This window comes from Papilio xuthus, unplaced genomic scaffold (genome assembly GCF_000836235.2).
Source record: "Papilio xuthus unplaced genomic scaffold, Pxut_1.1 DF827777.1, whole genome shotgun sequence".
NCBI lineage: Eukaryota > Metazoa > Arthropoda > Insecta > Lepidoptera > Papilionidae > Papilio > Papilio xuthus.
This window is the reverse complement of record NW_013530872.1, coordinates 4,692,901-4,713,107: the sequence shown is the minus strand read 5'-3', so window position 1 is coordinate 4,713,107 and position 20,207 is coordinate 4,692,901. Positions and strand designations below refer to the sequence as shown.

General features: G+C 32.5%; 1 protein-coding gene across 1 annotated transcript; it reads left to right on the top strand.

The window, feature by feature from the left end:
- Positions 1-7,281: 7,281 nt before the first annotated feature.
- LOC106115572 (lachesin) lies at positions 7,282-19,900 on the top strand. Its single transcript, XM_013309000.1, has 10 exons — positions 7,282-7,345; positions 11,031-11,128; positions 14,049-14,256; positions 15,386-15,544; positions 16,104-16,232; positions 16,307-16,444; positions 17,677-17,826; positions 18,001-18,030; positions 18,105-18,167; positions 19,054-19,900. Exons 1-10 carry the CDS (start codon positions 7,282-7,284, stop codon positions 19,161-19,163), a joined length of 1,149 nt encoding a protein of 382 aa, XP_013164454.1. The 3' UTR covers positions 19,164-19,900.
- The last annotated feature ends 307 nt before the right edge of the window (positions 19,901-20,207 follow it).

Below are 20,207 nucleotides of genomic sequence, written 5' to 3'. Positions count from 1 at the left end.
GAGACATAAGCCTATGGAGAGCGGCTGAACCTTCACGTATTCGTCCCCATTCGGTGATTTGTTAAGAAGAACTAGTGCTGTTACTAGCGCATATTTCTTGTTGAAGGTTATCGTTTATTTTGCTTCAATATTGTACTATTTTACCTATTCTATGCTCTATAGTTTACAATATAAAAATACAAGGTGTTATGTGACTGATTAATTAAAAACTATTAAACCGATATTTAAAATTCTTTAACAGCAATCTTATATCAGTAAGCTGACACGGATACGTCGTTAAAATTAAGTAGGAATTACACAATGATATAGCACAAAAAAGAACAACTGTACTGCTATTATATTTAAATAAAAAAATCTATTGAATTTATAAAAATATACTCTTAACTAAACGTATGTATTTTTTAAGTCCTGGGTCAATTTAAACTAAAAGGATGTACAGAGTTAATATAGTACACATAATGTCCTTGAAATATGTTCAGGCGAAATCAGCTTTGATATCAAGTCTATTTCATATTTTATTCCTGAAATTTTGTTTCGTAAACGATTAATATACTGGGACGATTAACAATTCTAAGATAAGTATTTGGTTAAACGTAATTCGCATTGCAAATATCCCCGCAATCCCATTGAGTTATTGCTCAATCATATGTTTACAAGCCTGTAAATCAGTTCGATTAATCCCTTTGTGATTACATACCGCTCATGGCTGAATTGTACGCCACCGTTTATATGAAATAAATACAATCTATTCAATCTTAATCTAAATACTACAATAAAATGTGTTTATTTAAAACGATTAGGAAAGAGTAACGACTAACGACTACACAAGTAAGATTTTATTGATATAAAATATGCTTTTAAATAATAAAAATGATGTTTAGATGGATGGATGTTTATTTGAAGGTATCGGAACGGCTAAATGGATTTTGATGAAATTTGACAAACATACAGAACATAGTTTGAAAGAACACATAGGCTATTTATTATGTTTTATTTTATTTCCACACGAACGGAGTCGCGGGCGACAGCTAGTGAGGTTATATAATATGTATAAAGATTTTCATACAAATAATGAAAATAGTGTAACTCGTATATTATCATTTTATTGCATACTCAACTAAATTTTGTTATTAATATTATACAACAGTTATTCTTTTAATATTAATAAGACTTTGATCAGTAATGTTAAGAAAGTGGGTGGTCTCTTTGTATAATAATTGGGGTGCCTTTGTTTATATTAAACGTTTCAGCTTTTGATTTAACTCGAATAAAGCGTCCAAAAATCAAGTCATAAAACCTTTTCGTCTCCATTAAAGTAATTGATTCGATAAGACACGGGAAAAGTTTCTATTTGACAAGGGACCGGCTCTATGAGTAACGCGGAATCTTGGGAAATATAAAAGAAAATAGATTTACTTTGGTCTTTTTTTAACGAATACGTTGGTTTTGTACATTCCCTTTGATATTCTATTTTAAAAGACAAATAAAGAAAATTTAATGTCACTACCTGAACCTTTCAAAACTACTATTTTTTTTATCTATCAAAATTTTATGCCATCAAATGATAGATATGTGGTCATTTAACTGGTCTAAAGTGGTCTTTAAATTGAACTGCAACCATTTTTGTAAAGCACTCGTCGACGGCTGATATGAAAAACGAAAACTATCCGAAATACTGCCAGTTAATTTTCCATCAAATTGTAAATACGTAGAAAAATTATGGGTTTTAAGTAAGATTGAATCACAATATTTATCTAATATTATTTTCCCTATCCTTTGAAGACTGTCCACTATTGGAAGTTCTTTTAAAATCGCGGACTTTAGCCTAGGTACTTTGGTTTTATGTCGCACGTATGCTCTCCCATTGCAAAATTGAACAGAAGTGCTGCAGTGAATAAAAAAACACCCCGGTGAGGTGCAATACAGTCCCAGCGTTATGGTTTACTGAATTTACACACTTGTTATCAAATAAAAATGATATTGTACTGTTATAAAATTCGTCAAGCTTTAAAATAATCAGAATAAATTTTATAGCCAAGAAACTGATATAATAAAAAGATTCGCGCTCGAAAGAAAAATTGCGGTAAAGAAAATAGTTTATTATAGTTTTTTATAGAATGTAGGTTGTGAAAAGAAAGCTTTGTCAAGGCCAGGTATATTAATGAGTTTCTATTAAAATGACATGAAAAGGAACATGTTTTTAAGGTCGGCAATTTACGCATAGCTCAACTGGTAATGCAGAAGTCAATAATACGGGCATTATTACTATCTGATCAATACCGCTCTAATGTTCATACGAAAAAAGTGTGGATCTTAATTTGGACCTTTGGATATTATTCACTGTTTTTATTATTTAATTAATACAAAACGGATACATGGAGACGTTTTGTTTTTTGTTTGTTTGAGAGAGAGCAATGAACGAACATCTGACGTTGATGTTTCGTTCTAAAACAGATATTGACCATAAAATTCGTTCGTTAAGTTGTTCCAATCAATCGCTTGTAAGTCACAAAAGATAAAGGAATCATCATATGTGTATTTCGATGATGTACTTTCTTAACAGTCTCGCCTTTCTTAACCTTTTAAAGTAAAACAAAACGTCAAACGTTCCCCGTGAATCCTTGTTATAAAATGCCGTCAATAAGATCGTAAATTTGTTATAAAAATTTGTAGCGTTTGTCGAGCGTTTTGGTATGTTAGTGCGTGGCGTGGGGCCGACGGCCCAGTGGTGCCGTAACTTCACGCGCGGCCGCCGCCGGTAACGAGCAGCCACATAAAACAAAATGCCAGCACAGAAGGGATCCTCTAAATTTACTTAAATGCCAAATAAACTTCGAATTGCTTCGCCATTTATGAAAAAGGCTAGTTGCTCTTTGATATTGTAATGTAGGCTCGTTTAAGTAAATGTTCTCTTTGATTAGAAGAAAATTATTTAAGAAATTCTTCTTGTACTGTAAATAGAAAATAAAAAGACTAAAAATGGCCAAAGAAAATTTTATAATTTAAAATAACTTAGCTATTACTACTTAAATGTACTCATTCATAATTTACACATAATATTATAGTGAGAGTTATTAATTAATTTTATATTCCCTTTAATCATTTAGTCAGTATTGAATTAAAAATGTTTTTGTCAGTTTATGTAAATTTTCGCGAATTGTAGTTAATTTTTAAACTGAATGTAAACGGCAATTAAATGAAAATGAACGTATCGTAAATAGGAAATGTTTTACAACGCGCTCCTCGCAAACTTCGTCTGCGATTGCTATGTTGATAAGAAAAAGTTAGATGGATACCGTTGAAATACGAAACGAGTTTTTATGGTAGGTAATAATTATCGTTTAGTATATATAAACGTGTACATTCAAAACTTTTCATTCTACTGCTAAAACACTTAAATATGAAGTTTAGTGTAGGTTTTTTTGTTTTATTTGTACTCGAAAAGACAAAAATAATAATCTGTTTGATCCTGTCCTTTACAGCAGTGAAGTGTAACAAGTACTTGCTAAAATTTTAAAATCTTTATGAAGTATTGGTTCATGGTTTTGTTTTACGATAGAGTTGTAATTTCAAAATTTTGATCTCTCAACCGCAATAATCGAGATAATATTTCATTTAGCAAAATTGAACAGCTTATATTCACTTTCTAACCTCAAACTTTGATCATGGAATAATATATAGTGCAACTTTACATTTAATTTATTCTATGACTCTGCAGCAATCGAAGGACATAATTTTTGTTGAATTCAAAAGGACAAAATAAAATAAAGCAGTTAAACAACCATTTTTTTTTCAATAATTAGGTACTACTATTTTCCTTTTTTTGTTATTAAGTTTAGTTGCCCTACCACCTAAGTACAAATGGTGTGAGAGCAAAGGGGCCTGCTGAAAACGCAGGGTGGGTCGAGGTCATTTCTTAATCAGCTGAGCTAGCCACATTCCTAATTTTTGTGTTCATATTAGTTCACCAGTTAAGATAGTTTGGTTTGTTCTGTTCTGTTCTGTTGGATTCTATTCTTTTTGAGGGAGTAAGCTGATACTTCCACTTTAATGGTACTCCAAAGTGAATCTATTTAGTACAGAGTTATTAATTCAATTACTACTAACCAATAATGATACTAATCTTGGTAAATTTTGTTTTACTATATTTTCACGCAGTATGGAAATAATGCATGTGTAAATCACTTGTTACATAGGACGATATCTGCTGATGGAATTGGGAGCTCAGCGAAATCATAGCCATATGTCACACAGTTGCTGCATTGCTACATTTCTCTGTGTGACGGCCAGTTCGATTTATGAAATACTATCTGCTCCATACCGACATTGTGCTGCTCGACGCGACGTTGCGCTCCGACTTAATTTGGTTTGATTTTTAATGAACTATCGAGTTTATTTTCGTGTATGGATTTTTTTGTTTAATTAGTTAAATTCTTTGCATATGATGGAATGTAATATGGTAAAATGGCATCACCAGACTGTGTTAATCAACTGCTAAACTTATTATGTATATGGGAGTAAAGACTAAACATTTATAGAGAAACTAGGTATTGCGCGCGACTCTGTTCATGCGGTATTGACTTGATAAGTAGCCTATGTGTTCTTCTAGACTATGTTCTACATCTATGCCAAATTTCAGACATATCCGATGACCCATTCCGGAGATACCTTCAAATAAACATCTGTCCATCCATCCAAACATTCGCATTTACAACATTAACTAAGACTATAGAATATTATTAGTTTAAATAAAAAAATAATTGGAATCATCCAATTTCTATGATAATTACATTATAGATCTAGTAAAAGTTTAATATAACAAGTTTAAAATAGGTAAGTTTAATTTGTTCAAGGATACGTTTCAAAGCTGCGCTAAGCACTCATTCGATTACTAACATTTGGCAGCGGGTTACGTTTGAAATTGCACCCGCACAAGAGTTCCCAGTAATTTCAGCGAAAAAGTATAACATTGAAAGGAAATGTATTAGAAGCTTTCCATTTTATGCAGCACAAATACTATTTCCTTAAAACATGTTCAACTTTATTATAAATCTTCTATATTAAGTATAACTTTTACCCGCGACTACCTCCAGACTTCATTACAAAAAAACTTTATAGGTATACTTATATGTGTTCTTCTAAAAACATTCTACATTTGTGCCAAATTTCAGAGATCCGTTTTGAAGATACCTTCTAGCAAACATCCACTCCTCCATCCAGACGGAAACGTTCGCATTTATAATATTAGTAAAATTATATTTTAAATTGCCCTATTCATTTGGGTTAAATTATTTAAATAAAATATAATTATAACCTAACTTATTTTATACTGATTATTAGTATTTTGTTGTGTACGCTCGTGACAATGCTTTTTCTTATGTTATGACTTATGATATTTGCATGGCTTCGTACTTACCGTCGGCTAGTTCATTGCCCTACATTATACAGGCAAGTTTTTTTTTTCTACATGTTAATAATATACAGTTTTCTGAATAGCCCGTTGTAGTTCATGTTATTTTACTGAAAAAAGTATTTACTTAGATGTAGAAATATGACATGAATAATTTTAAATAAGGTTCTTTATTTCGCGAGTGATACTAGACATTGATATAAAATAATGCTTTTTCGAAACAAAATATTAAAAAATCCAAAATGTTGCAGTATTTCTGAACTATACATATAAATAAAATTTGTATGACTGTATGTCATGTCGAAAAAATCATGTTTCGAACACGTATATTTGCATTGCTTATAACAAAAGACCAATTATTTTTTAGCTGTCTTTCTGCATGTATGTACGGAGAAGATTTTGGCGGGAAAGTAGCCGATGGATGCATATTATACGATACATTTTTTTAATTCTGCGATGACGAAGTCGAGGGCGACCGCTTGTTCATAATAAATTCCGATATAAAATATGAAAATTGATCGTATATTTATGCACTCAGCGTACAACAGGTTTAAAATATTCGTGGATAATAAACAGCCTGGGAAATTTATTCACATGTTCAATACTCTAGCAACTGTTGAACTGGAATGACGCTTATGCTGCTAGCAATTCGAATTAATATTAATGGTTCTTCAAAAGCGGCTTATGGGGTAGCAAGGAAAAGCCTCGCGATTCCTAGAATTTAATTCTGTGGCGCCGGTCGGCTGGGGTGGTACTTACATGGAATCAAATAAATTTTATGCTTCGGTCTATTACTGGAAACCCCGTACTTATACACTCAGGTATAAAAATATTCGCAATGTTTAAATTGCAATGCTTTATAATCTGCATTATTTATAACGTACGATGACTGATGTTAGCTATTCTCTTCGCAAGTTTGTCGTCTTTTCATTTATTCAAAGGATCTAGGAAGAAAATTATTCTTTGCTGTTTTTAGAACTTCGACGACTATTCTGATAAGCGATCTTTGTTTATGCTAAAGGGTACTATTAACTTGGAATTTTGCGTTAAGAATTAATAATGAATGATAACTTTGATCCTCGCTTATTTTATTTTCAAAAGTTATAAACAATTATAAATATTTAAAATAGTAAATTTTTTTTTCTTTAAAATAACGGTATTGAGTCTTGTCATTATGAAATAAAACATTTCATTGGCAATTTTAATTAACAAAACTATGATATTAGAAAATAATGTTTGACATTAAATGTCTCGATTGCACTTTAAAGTACAATTGCACTTGTTAGAAAGGAAGTATAAGATTGCGGAGGATATTATCGTAAGGGGTGTTGTATGAATTGTCTTCAAATGAAAGAGAAGGCTTTAGTAAAGGGGAGGTACCGTAGCCGCGCGGCGAGTCATTGCGCCAGTTGTCTACGAGCCGTGCTACAACACGGTCGCGCGACTCGCTGGCAGATCGACGCCTTTAAAACTTTTCACGGAACGTCGTCGAAGTATCACATAGTGGTCAAGCGTTGGCTTATTCAATATAAAAAAGTATTGAAGTTGACCGCCCTCTTAATCACTTCCTCGCGTGTGTCGAATGCAATCCGAAGGAACGTTTACTTTGTGTTTCACAGCTTAAAAATGTTTTGAACGTTACATTATTGAAGTTGCTCCAAAGTTATTTAACTGGTCTACGTGCCAGTAATATTAAGGAAGAATTATCCGATACAACTAATTTCTAAATAAACTATTATACATATTTACGACCTTCAAGGTTATGGGAAGTTATGAAAAGATTGAAAACAAACCTGAAACTTCCATTGTATTATTAAAAATGTCATAAAAGTTGTTTAATTTTAATTTAGACAAATACGAGAAGTGATAAAATGTTTTTAACTTTAGTTTTGTTGGATTGGCTGCTAATTTGGTCAAGTGCGACAACGCTATCACGTGAGTATAATTATACTGATATATGAACAAACGTAAATGTAGTAATAATTGAAATAAACGACATATTAGTTGTAATATGTTATCTTAAAGATGGTAATTAAAATTATTACACGAATAGAAAGCCCTTCTATTAGAGAATAAGCTAGATTATATTTGAGTGTTTATTTTTGTATATCCACACAAGAAAAGCTGGTGTTGTTAGCTAGTTATGTAAATATAGGGAAAGATCAGAGATTTTGTTCTGTTTTTAAGGGCAATTTAGAGTAATTGAATTAATTTTTAAATTTCTTCCGTATAGTTATCGTCAATTATGTCAAAATTAGTATGAGTTTTCTGGTGGAATTCACGCGCCATATTAGTACTAAAACAATTCACACTAAAGTTGTTCTAAAGCACGTATGTTGAGGACAAATGGTTAGGCATAAGTTATATATATTTGTGAAGTAAATGTAATTTTCAATAGATATTTATTTTATGCGTTTTGTTATCATCAGGATGACATACTATGTCATTATATCTCTGCGGATGTATCCATGATTGAGGGATTATCATAAGAATTCAATAAAACTTTCTTATTTTGTATTTGACGTGTAATATAATATTGGAATTTATTTTGAAATTATTTTATTTTTTAATTAAACTATCTTTTAAAAGTCTTGTCGAGTAATGAACTTTCCTTCATCTGATGTGTAATGACTCCTAAATCTATACAATGTCTTTATTTTATAAAAAGTTTTAAATCAATAATTTGCAATGAAAAACTTTTAAAACATTCAGTTCCGATTTAAATTTATCCTGCTTTATGTAGCTACAATCGAAGTACAAGATTAAAATACTGCATGTTTAAACAGCAACATGGAAATTAATGCCTATTATGTTAGAAACTATTATCGCAATTATGTAAAATTAAACTAAAAATTCTTATAAAAAACAACACGTAATTGAAACAGTTTGCCGCAAGTGCCATCAGATTAGCTTATGAAGCGTGTTTATGTACAATTATGCACTTTGTAACCTTTTGATCGCTTGATAAATCATCAGGAATTTCATGGATTTTTTTTTATTTTTTACCACTTTACAAAGCGATAACAACAAAGATGTCGTATATATGTTTCTAAACTTAAAATTGGAAGATAATAAAAATATTTTTATAATAATTAAATTAGCGGGTAAACAAGATCTCACCTGATGTTGTGTTCGAAAGGTGATAATGGAAAGTAGTAAATTACATAAGTACTGATGTAAAGTAAAGTACATAGAAGCCCTCAAACGCAATAACGATTTTTCTGCAAAGATGCATTATTTAGGCACTAGCAAGATGAATGTAGGGTTAATTTCAAGATGAATAAAGTTGTAGTAATAGTGAAAGTCTCCATTTCAAGTGTTTATTATTGATTTCTAAAGGTTTACTTTATTTATTTATTTTTTCGCCCAACTGACAGAAGTGTAATTTCGCGGTACAAGTATGTTTGTCTTCCTCGGAATGGCATATTGATAGAGTTAGTCGAATTTATTTATATTAAATTAATAAATATTAAAAAATAAAGTTATACTATTATCTTTTTAATTACCGTAAACTTGAACAACGTAAAGACGCGTTATAAGTTTAGAACGCGTTAAATGAGGCCAAGTAGACAGATTGTTAGAGGGGAAACTATTAGTGGGCGCATATTAAAATCGTGCCCTCCTATATTTGGATTATCGCGGTAAAATTTGACGTGTAGTCAATTAGTGAAGCTAGGGACCGTTGCGGGGAACGTTCGTAATTTGTCAGTGACAACGCCGGAAGTTTCACAAGCCCCCAACTCCCAGCCCGCTTCAACAGTATCAACTATTACAGCGCCTTGCACAAATATTTTTATATTTATATCGGTCTTTTTGTTAATTTCATTTTCACTATAAATTATTTTTATTATTAATATGTAGTATAGTTTAGAAGCGAGTGAATGAAAATATTATTATTTATTTGAATAATAATAGAATGATGTGTAACATAATATGCATTCCGATAGACGGTGGTCAAAAATAACTAGTCCAAAGTGTCTGGACAAACCCGCAATGGGTTCACGTAATTTTGTATACTATACCCTGTTTATAAAAATAAATCAAATAAATAAAACTTAAATAAATCTCACCTTTAAGTATAGTGGGCGTGAATGACTATTTGTTCCTTTGTTTCATTTCAGGTCCTGTAATTTTAAAGTTTTTACAAATATCGTCGCAGAATGTAATGTACTGCTGGAATGTTTTAACTTTTATTTTTCTTCAGAGTCACAACTCCAACTCCTTTGAGACTGGCGTCTGATTTTCATTCTACACCCGACCCTGACTACTAGGGACTTTGGGAGTTTGTTACGCCATTTTGAACTAATACGATTTAAAAATGTTTAAAGCTTGAAATTAGCAAGACGGTTGTCTAAGATTCCATTTATAAATTCGAAATCGTTCACACTAATTTGAGCTCTAAGTGAAAATTTATCCGCAATCTGCGATATTCCTTTCATTCGTTATCCTGAAGGAAATACATTTGACAGCGATTTAAACAAACGGTTCAGTATAAATCAATTTGTATTCGCTTTATCGTTCTTCTAAACAGTTCAATTTATTTATGTTCAGTTTAATGGGAAATAAATTTTGGAATATAATATTCGACGATAAAATTTTCGCATTCTTACAAAATAACCTTATTCTAGTTCAATAATTACAATGAATTGATAAACATTTAAAGTAAAAACGAAACAAATGTACATGTAATAAATTTATGTAATGTTATTGTTTCATGGGCTAGTTGTATGTTGGTAGGGCTGGAGAGTTGTTACTTGTGGGAGCCTTAAATTAGGTAAGCTTCCCAATGTGTGTTCCCCGCATCAATATCTAGAAATAAGTGTTAACACAAACACAATATTTTCTTAAATATTTTAGAGTAATAATGTTTTATTTATTAATTGCTGAAAATTCTAACTTTTAGTCTCACCGCGAAACGTCTCTTAGTACCAAAATTAATTTTCATTCATAGCATGACTTTACTAATAAAGTTTTCGGAGTGCTGTTTTGATTTTCAGTTTTTATTGTGCCTTATTGTGTAGTTTATTGTGTTCAACTTTCCAAACAATACTATTCGGATAATTAGTTTTCACGAGGCGGCGAGACGAGGCCGGCCGCGTCTCCCGAGGCGCGGACAGCGAAACTCTTCATGTTGCCTAGATATTATCAAGAATCCATTATATTTATTTCCATTCAGCTTTACTGCTACTTTAGCAGTAGAAGCTATGCGTATTTTCAAACTCATTTTATTCTATATTTATATTAGAAAAATAAAAAAGTTAGTACTAAGTAAACTTTTGTTTTTAAGATCAGGGGGGAGAGAAACAAAATTCTTTACTTTTTCTCCGTGTGCTATGAATGTATCGGATATATTTTTCCTATAAGTCACGTGCTTAGAAGTCATAAAATGTTTTCATTCCGCAGGCTTTGGTGCGTTTTATTAGGCAATAGTATTTTGGTCGACTTTGAACACAAAGAATGTATTAGACTCTCAAAGTAAAAACGTTTTGACATTACTAACGCGTTTATAATTATGGTATTTAGTTTCTTTAAAAGCGTAGATTTTTTCGGTAACATTTATGACATTTTAATTGTATGTTTATGTTTCTTTATTGTGTTTAAATTATTTGTTTGTTTGCAGCTGAACCGGGTTTTAGCGCTCCCATAGAAAATGTCACAGCACCGCTTGGAAGAGAGGCTATTATGGCTTGTACAGTACACAATTTGTCGTCTTACAAGGTTTGTTGATTAATGTATTTTTTACCGTTGATTCTTAAGGTCCAAAGTTTTATAGGTCTTGTTGAGTTAAGAGATTTTGTATTGTATTTAACATAAATAAAAAAAACTACAAATATATTCTTGCCCACCTCCTAGTTATGTAAACATTCACAAAGATTATTTCGTAAGTAACTTCAGTTCATTTTCGTAAATTATATAATATAAATATATCCTATATAAATTATATCCTAAAATGTTTCATATTATATAACATTTTAATTAAAAATCTTAACAACTTTTAGCCCAAGTAATGAGAATTTTTAATTTAAAAATTATTTTTAAAGTTTGATATCTTATTATAAGCTTAAGACTGGAAAAATTATAATTTTAAATATCATATGAATAGCCTTCTTATGCCCTCGTAGAGTGAGCTTTAAAGTTCTTTTAACGGTAACTAAGTTAAAATTTACGTCCAACATTGACATAGATCGTTTTAAAAAGTATACGTATCTTAAGTTGCAAATGAAATTTATTTTAGCCTTTGACTTCAATTTTAATAAAAGCTTTTAAAAAGACAATTGTCAAGCTAATCTAGATTTATAAAATCACTTTATGAACATTATAATAATAGTTTTTCAACATCTCAAGAAGCTCTCGCTAAACAGTTGGATTAAGGGCCCGATACAAAAGGCAGTTATCCTAGAAACCGCGCGCATCGTGAGAAGGTTCCTGTCTCTGCAGCCCTGACCACTGGTTGTTTGAGTCATGGGATTCCGCAGCCGGTGGTGTTCTCTTTTTAATATAATATGTTTTGTATATATTTTTTTATATGAAATGTATTATATTAGAAATGTATATAAGTAATAATAATTTATTTATTGCGTAGACACACACATTCTTACACATCAGTTTTAGTTTAAAAGAAATAGTACAAAGTTTCTTACAGTACATTATAACTATGGTAAATTTAATCATAAAAATACAAGTGTATTAAATAGTGTTCCCTGGTGTTGATAACAAGTCTTAAAGTGTAATTTATAAAAACCTAACCTGTTGAGAAGGAAACTGATAGACTCGTCACAAAGAACAAGAGCAAAAGAAAGGAACTTTCCTAGTTTGAATACGTACAAACATTTCCTTAAATGCTATTCGTAGTTAACTTACACAACTTAGGAAATTCAGACTACGTAGAACTTTCTAAAAAAGTTTGTTGACACTGCTTGACACAAACTTTTTGTAGAACATATATTATATTTTACTGTTCTTAATTTTTTTCAAAGACGTAACTTTAGTTTTTATAATTTTACGCGTTATAGAAAATTAATACTGCGTTTTAATTTTTTTTAAATATTAGTAGTTTTTTGTTCATTTACTAATATTTCTTGTACCATTCCAACTAAGCTCTAGGCTTGTGCTACGACATGGTTCACGACAATCCGTACTGTTGACCATTAGGCTATTGACGATTCAAATTAATAGTAATAGAGCTAAAAAACGTAGGGGCTTGAATCTCTGCTATGTATTTCGATCGCTGTACCAAGTCATCAAAAAATTCATGTCATGTCCCGTTGCACACGTGACTAAAGGTGTAAATAGTTTTCCATGTGGAGCGATTAAACTAGCGTAGGTATTATAGTGTCTAGTAAAGGATGGGCACTTGATTTGAAATAAAATTTTACCTTAAATCTAAAGATGTAAGAAGAAGATCTTGTATGCATTTATATTAAGGTGCAAACTAAATTTCGAAAGAGCAATAATTGATGACTTTATACAGTCGAAACCGGATAAGCGAGAAACTCCGGTAAGACAGAAATCTCTTTAAGCAAGAAAAATATCGCACCCCTATGTCCATAATAAACGACGGGTTGAGTCCTGCGACACAACTACTCCTAAAATACGGATTGCAAGAGTTTACATAATGTTGTAAATAGTTAAAGTGGCATGGCACTTACCAACTCGATGTCTCGTTGAACGCCTGCAGGTGTCTCTTCACTCTGTAGGTGTTAACCGAGTCAAATAAATCACTGCCAAGTAGTCTAAAGCCACTAACAATATTGCACTTCTGATGCACCCGATGCACCATTTCCCGTAAGCGCGTTATAGATGCGTCGTTGTAAAACAGACCGCGGAACTGGAAACTTAAGCGACCCTGTACGCTATAAGATCGGCACGTCCGCCACGACTCGACTGTTACCAACTCACTGCCCCCACAAGTCCCCGCTGGCCCCGCGCCCGATCGTGGCGGTGAGGGATTTCAATCTACCCACTTGTGCGAGAAAAATAAAAATATGTCGAGCTGCTATCGTTAAACCGTATATACCGAACTGCGAAATTCAAAAATATTTCAAACAAGTTCGACATTGCAGATGACTAAGAATAGTGCATCTGTACCGAAAATCAAGTATCGTAATTTAAGATATTATTTGGAATTATCTGATCTTTTTTAAATGTTCGCAAGGTAAAACGTAAGAGAAACTTGTTATCTTGTTGAAAGGAAGTACTTACTAACTGCTTCTTGCACTTCAGGCAACACTTTCCGTTCGCAAAATCACTTTGAAGCTGTTTTAAGCATGTTCAAGTCTCAAGTATGTTTACGATTTATAAGTATGTGCATATAAAATACTTTGTAAAAGCCGTGGTTTTGTTGAGATTTCATAATATGTTTAAAATTTGAATATGTACTTGCGTATTTGAAATTCACAGATTTTTTCATATTTACGATTGCAATAGATCTTGTGGTAACACAGTATTAAGATATGACTTAAGACTTTTTAGGTAAATAAAAACCTCTAACACCAGCAGTCTCCTGATTTTATTTCCAAGTTTTATAATGAAATCATTTACGTATTTTTTTATGTTGAATTAAAAACTCAAACTTCTGTAAACTTTATGTGTAACATTATTTTAATGCATTCGTATATCTATATCGCCATTCTCTTAGGTGGCGTGGCTAAGAGTAGATACTCAGACGATTCTCACCATTCACACGCATGTGATATCAAGGAGTCGGAGAGTTGGTGTAACCCATAGCGACCATCGCACCTGGTTTCTTCACATTAGGGAACTCCGGGAGACTGATAGAGGATGGTACATGTGTCAAATCAATACGGACCCTATGAAAAGTCAACTTGGCTACTTAGACGTTGTTGGTGAGTAAAGGTCATACACAGACTGTTTCAAGCTATCGGTTGAATTTATTTGATCGCTTGATTTTTTTTTGTTTATCTTAAATGGCATTCTAATTTAAGTGACTTTGTAAATAAGAAAGGTAAAATTTCTTTGTATAAAGAGAAGGACAAGAATTATAAGATTTTTAAGAAAGTCATGTCGTCAATACATCCTGTTATATAATTTTGAACGTAGCTTTCTGTATTCAATGAAAATAACATAAAACGATATCATAGATAAATGTACGATATTTAATTATAATATATGAAATTATGAATTTAAAGTATTCATTACAACCATGTAAATAATATAAAGTAATGTCGTTGAAAGAAATTTGCTTTAAAATAAAGTATTTTATGTACAGAATAAAATCAGACTGCAAACAATGGGTGACCTCGTAACAACGAGACATTATTACAATTCATTTTTACAAATGAAAAATATTCATATATGCTACTTTAATATATAGAGCCCTAAGCGATAAGCTAAGGATTAACTCTACGTACATCAGTTTAAAGTTAATTAGTAAGAAAAACCCAACAAATTAATTTCATATACCACGCTCGCATTCGTAATCAAAACTTATAAACTAAAATTGTTTTCTTTTATTTTAATACTTGTATGTAAAAAACCTTGTACAATAAAAGCGTAATCAGCATAAACCATACAGTTGTTTGTTATGACCGTACACTGCGCAAAATAGAAATTGCTAAAAACCTTGACTTTAGTTTTACTGCGAGATTTACAATGTGGTTTCATATTTTATCCATGGAAGTTTCGACGTGACCTTGCTATAATGGTTTACTATTCATTTTTACAAACTTCAGTCGCGATATCACACAGAATAGTCTGTTGACATGTCACAGGCAAATCGTGTGCCGACTATTTGATTTTTGCCTAGACATTGAACGAATTCATTAATAAAGTGACACTTCCTTGATCGTCGTTTTCTTTGCAATAAAAGAAACGGACTGATAGTACTCGTAGTTGTAATCTAACACGTGAACTTGTGAATTGTGAACCTTTTAGTTGCCTTAGTTGCCTAGTTGTGTAGGCAAATCGTAGCAGAGGGTACATGATTTTTCAGTAACATGTATATTTATTTGATAGTACCTCCTGACATCTTGGACCGTGGAACCAGTACGGATCAGACAGTGCGTGAGGGAGCATCTGTCAGCATTACCTGCGCCGCCACAGGCTCGCCTCATCCACAAATAACATGGCGAAGAGAACATTCCAAAACTATAACAATCGCGGATGGCATACAAGGTAACCACTATATAAATAATTACCTGCTTATTTTTTAATGTAAAGCTCTTTGTTACAACAAAAGAGAGTTTACAAAGCGAACTTTATGCTCTATTGCTTTTTCTCAGTTAATATAGGTTGTAATTAAAATTTCATTGTAAATAAAGCGAACAGTGGATAATATACCCTAGAACTGTAGTAGGTAGAGTAGGCTAAGGTCATATAAACCTAGTCAATTATTTTTTTCACTGTCAAATCACTGTCTATTTTTTAATATAATTAAAATCAAGTCCGCCTATACGGCGCGTCTTGACCGCGAATGTGGTCTGTTAATCCATTCTCCCCGAAGAAGGATCCCGACATGTCCAATACTAGTCGGTACTTCCAGTAAAATGAACGTGAGTTAGCCGTGATTTGTATTAGTTTACTATCAAGCCATGTTATTTAGCGCAACGTTTAAAGAAAAACTTATAAAGTATTCATTGTTCACTTTGTTGAATGTACTCATAACTTAAAACATGCAATTGTTCTTTAAATTGTACTCTGTTTTCGCATTTCATTCTGCTTACTTTATTTGCAGTGACGTCATTAGAAGGTCCTGTTTTAAATATAAGTCGAGTGAACAGACAGCATGCGGGTGCATATTTGTGCATCGCCTCTAACGGAGTACCACCTACGGTTAGCAAAAGAATAATGCTTACCGTAGAATGTAAGTAAAAACATCTCTTATCATGTATTTGTGCAATTTATGTGTATATTTGTATGAATTTTCTCGTTTATTAGATCCGCCCGTGGTGACAATTAAGAATCAATTAGTGGGCGCCGTATTGGGGTCCGATTTATTGCTGGAATGTGAAATAGAGGCCTATCCCAAGCCTGTTAGTTACTGGAGCAGGGAAAATGGAGAAATAGTACCTATCGGTATGTGTATTTAATCAATTCAGTCTTACTTCTTGGAACTGTATGTATATTTGCGTATGTAAAGTGCGTTTATTTATTCCTATGAATAAATATATCCATGGTTTGTACTCATATCTTGGGAAATACGGAAACTCTGGTTAACTTTAATACATTTAGTTTTTACTCCGTTCATGTTAAACTGTCGTGCATTCTAACAAAACTATAAGATTAAAAAAACATTTTTAGGATTTTTCAGCTAAACAACTTATTGTAGGCTGAATGCAAAAGTGAAATTTTGTAGGATTTTTGTTATCTTATCTCATTCATATTACAAATGCGAATTGATGGATGGTTGGATCGATGGATAGATGATTGTTTGAAGGTATCTCCAGAATGGCTCAAGGGATCTTGATGAAATTTGACATACATATAGAACATAGCCTGGTAGAACACATAGGCAACTAATTGTTTTTTTTTATTTCGCGCGGACGGAGTCGCGGGTGATAGCTAGTCTAAGACACGTACTAATTTATGATATTATCATCATCATCATCATCAGCTCTCTATACGTCCCCACAGAGGGGCTCGGAGCCTACCCTAAGTTAAGGGTGATTAGGCCATAGTCAATGATATTATCACGCTCACAGAATTCCTTATGCATGTGTTTGTAATGCTGATTGATTCGAGCATATCTGCGGCCTGCCTGTCCCGAGCTGTGTTGACCTGTAGATTATCCATCAATAGGGGTGTTCGCTTCAATGAGCTTAGATATATTAATCACGAGCATTGGGAATAATATTATCGTTATGTAAAGAAAGCTATTTAAATGAATAGAACGGCGGATGAATGATTTTATAATCACATCCATTTGGTAAAATGAGGCTCATATTTAAATAAAAAAAATATCTTACTACTATAATAAATGCGAATGTTTGGATGGATGGATGAATGTTTTTTTGAAGATATTTTCGGAACATAGTCTGGAAGAACACATAGGCTACTAATTATGTTTTTTTTTAATTCTGCGCGGCCGGAGTCGCGATCGAGCGTTAGTTTGTGACATATTATTAAACATAAAGCTATCTATTATTTTAAGAACATAAAAAAGGATAATGATAATCTCTTTAGACAATTTCGAGAAGAAGAACGTTATTAATTCGTCTGTTTTTTAACATACAAATGTTTCAAACAATAGAAGACCACAGTTTATGAGACTGTTACCTAGTTTTGTAACGTGATAGTTGTTATTTTAGGTAGGGGCTTGGAACCGCAAAAGATATCGGGCTCGTATCGCACCGTGCTAAGGCTTCCCATTCGGAGGATAACGGGCTCGGATTACGGCGCATACAAATGTGTCTCCAAAAACTCTTTGGGTGACAGTGAGGGAACTATTAAACTATATCGTAAGTTATTAATAATTTTAAAAACATTTATTTTTGTAAATATTCATTGGAGAACGAAGACATGTTGTGGCAACCCTACGTAGATAAAGAAAGAGATGTTAATATTTAAGCCGTATTTTTATTAGTTACCGTGGCTATTAATGCAGTAAAAACTAACAATGGTTTTATTTACAGCAATGCCACCTCCTGCAATGGAAAACAATGGTAAAAATTTAATTATATTTTATTGCATTGTTTTTGATCCCACATATCTTTAATGCGAATTATTTTTTTGACAGCAGTTCAGAGGCTAAATATAATTGCCGATAAGTCATCAGACAGCACACCATTCGGCACACAAGGTAATTCATACAAAAATTATTTAAAATGGTAAAAATAAAACTAATTTTCCATAATCATCATCAGCTCACTATACGTTCCAACCTAGGGGCTCGGAGCCTACCCTAAGTTAAGGGTGATTAGGCCATAGTCAACCACGATCGCCAAGTGCGGGTTGGTTGACTTCACACATATCTTTGAATTTCTTCTCAGATGTGTGCAGGTTGCATCACGAGGTTTTCCTTAACCGTAAGAACGTCGGATAAATGTACATATGTAAATCGGAAATGGTAAAACACATTGGTACATGGCGGGATTCGAACTCAGGACCTGTAGATTGCAAGTCAAGTGCTTGACCACTGAGCCACCGACGCTCATTTTTCCATAATATTAAGTATTATAACAAAATATGTAACTTTTTTGAATGTTATTGATATTCTGAAATTACTATATTCTTGTCTGAATCTAAAAGACTACAATTTTTCGTCGGGTTCCATTCTTTGTGCTTATGTTTTCTTCTAAGAAAACATTTATTGTAAATACTATTTCCAAACCGCTACGACTTAGGGTCGTTCAAGAAGCGAGCTTATCACCACCTCAAAGGCCGGCAACGCATCTGCGGTTCCTCTGGTATTGCTGATGTCCATGGGCGTCGTTGAACACCTCGGTGTTCCCGCTGCTCGTTTGCCCCCTTCTGTTATAAAAAAAAACTGTTATAATTAGTATAAATGTTAATGATGATTCCATAAATATCCTTTCTATGAATACATAGCTGTAGGCTAGTGCAGAGAAATGCGAAATAATTAAATTTTAGTAAGAAATTTGCAAATGAATATTACGAAACAAAAACCTCTGTTAATGTTTTGGGTCGGTATTAAAAATGTAGTCTAATTAGTGAAATGTTTTCAGATTTCAGATTACAAAATTACAGCGGAGCGGCTTGGAAGGATTCCTTTAATTTCAGCTTACTGTCCTCTCTAATAATTGTCAACAGCGTTGTTACTTGGAGGTTTCTTTGAGTAAAATAAGCTAGCGTCTGAAAAGCGTTTGCTTTGCCTTATGTAGTAGCCAATGTTATTAGATCAATTTTAATTTGATTAGGATTATTTGAAACTTTAATGTAAATAGCATAATTTTATTGTAAAATATGAAATATTCCACACTAATTGCACAACGACCTTCTCGGACTTTCGGCGGCCGCGAGGGATGTACGTGACGCATGCAGATGACAGTACGCGGAATTGACGTCATGTGTAACTCGGGCTTCAATTGTGGTGACATGCACAGTACTGCGTAGGTACAGTCAGCTGAATAAATATGGAAACATTAAAAAACTTCAGAAACTTGTATACGCCATCTTTTTCAAAAATATGTATGCACGTATGCTTCCCACCATGCTAAGAACATACGCTCATTCGTATTTTTCATACCGAGGGCGTATTAAATTTTCTGAAGCTTTGTAAATGTATACATATTAATGCAGCTAACTGTACAGCTGACTGCAAAACAAACTATGACAAATGACCCATGAGATTGGCGATCTTATGACAGTTAGTTCTGTGAGAGTAGATGAAAAACCTACTTAGACATATCGCAAAAGACGAAGACTTAAAACTATAGTCAAACAAGGATATTTGAACTGGTGAGAGGCGCAGTAATTAAATTTAGTTATTAACTGTGAATTCCTAATAAATACTACATTACTGAAAATAGTTCGTAGGGATTTACTATTTCTAATATGTAGTTGTAATGAAGTTGACGGTAGTATTTAATGAAATAGATTAGAGAATAATATTAGAAACTAAAATATAAATGTTAGTAATATAAAGAAAGTTGGAAAAATGATTCTATAATACATATTTTAAAAGGCTTATTAAACAGTATTGTACATATTGTAGAAATTTCAATACCAGATTGGTTTGTAAATGTATTCGGGAATTAAGTACAGTTTGATGACATCTTTAATTTTAATTTCTTTATCGTACTATTTATATATAGTATTTATTATTAAATTTGAATCGAATTAATTATTTGTATTTAAAGTGCATTAAAATATAATGGTC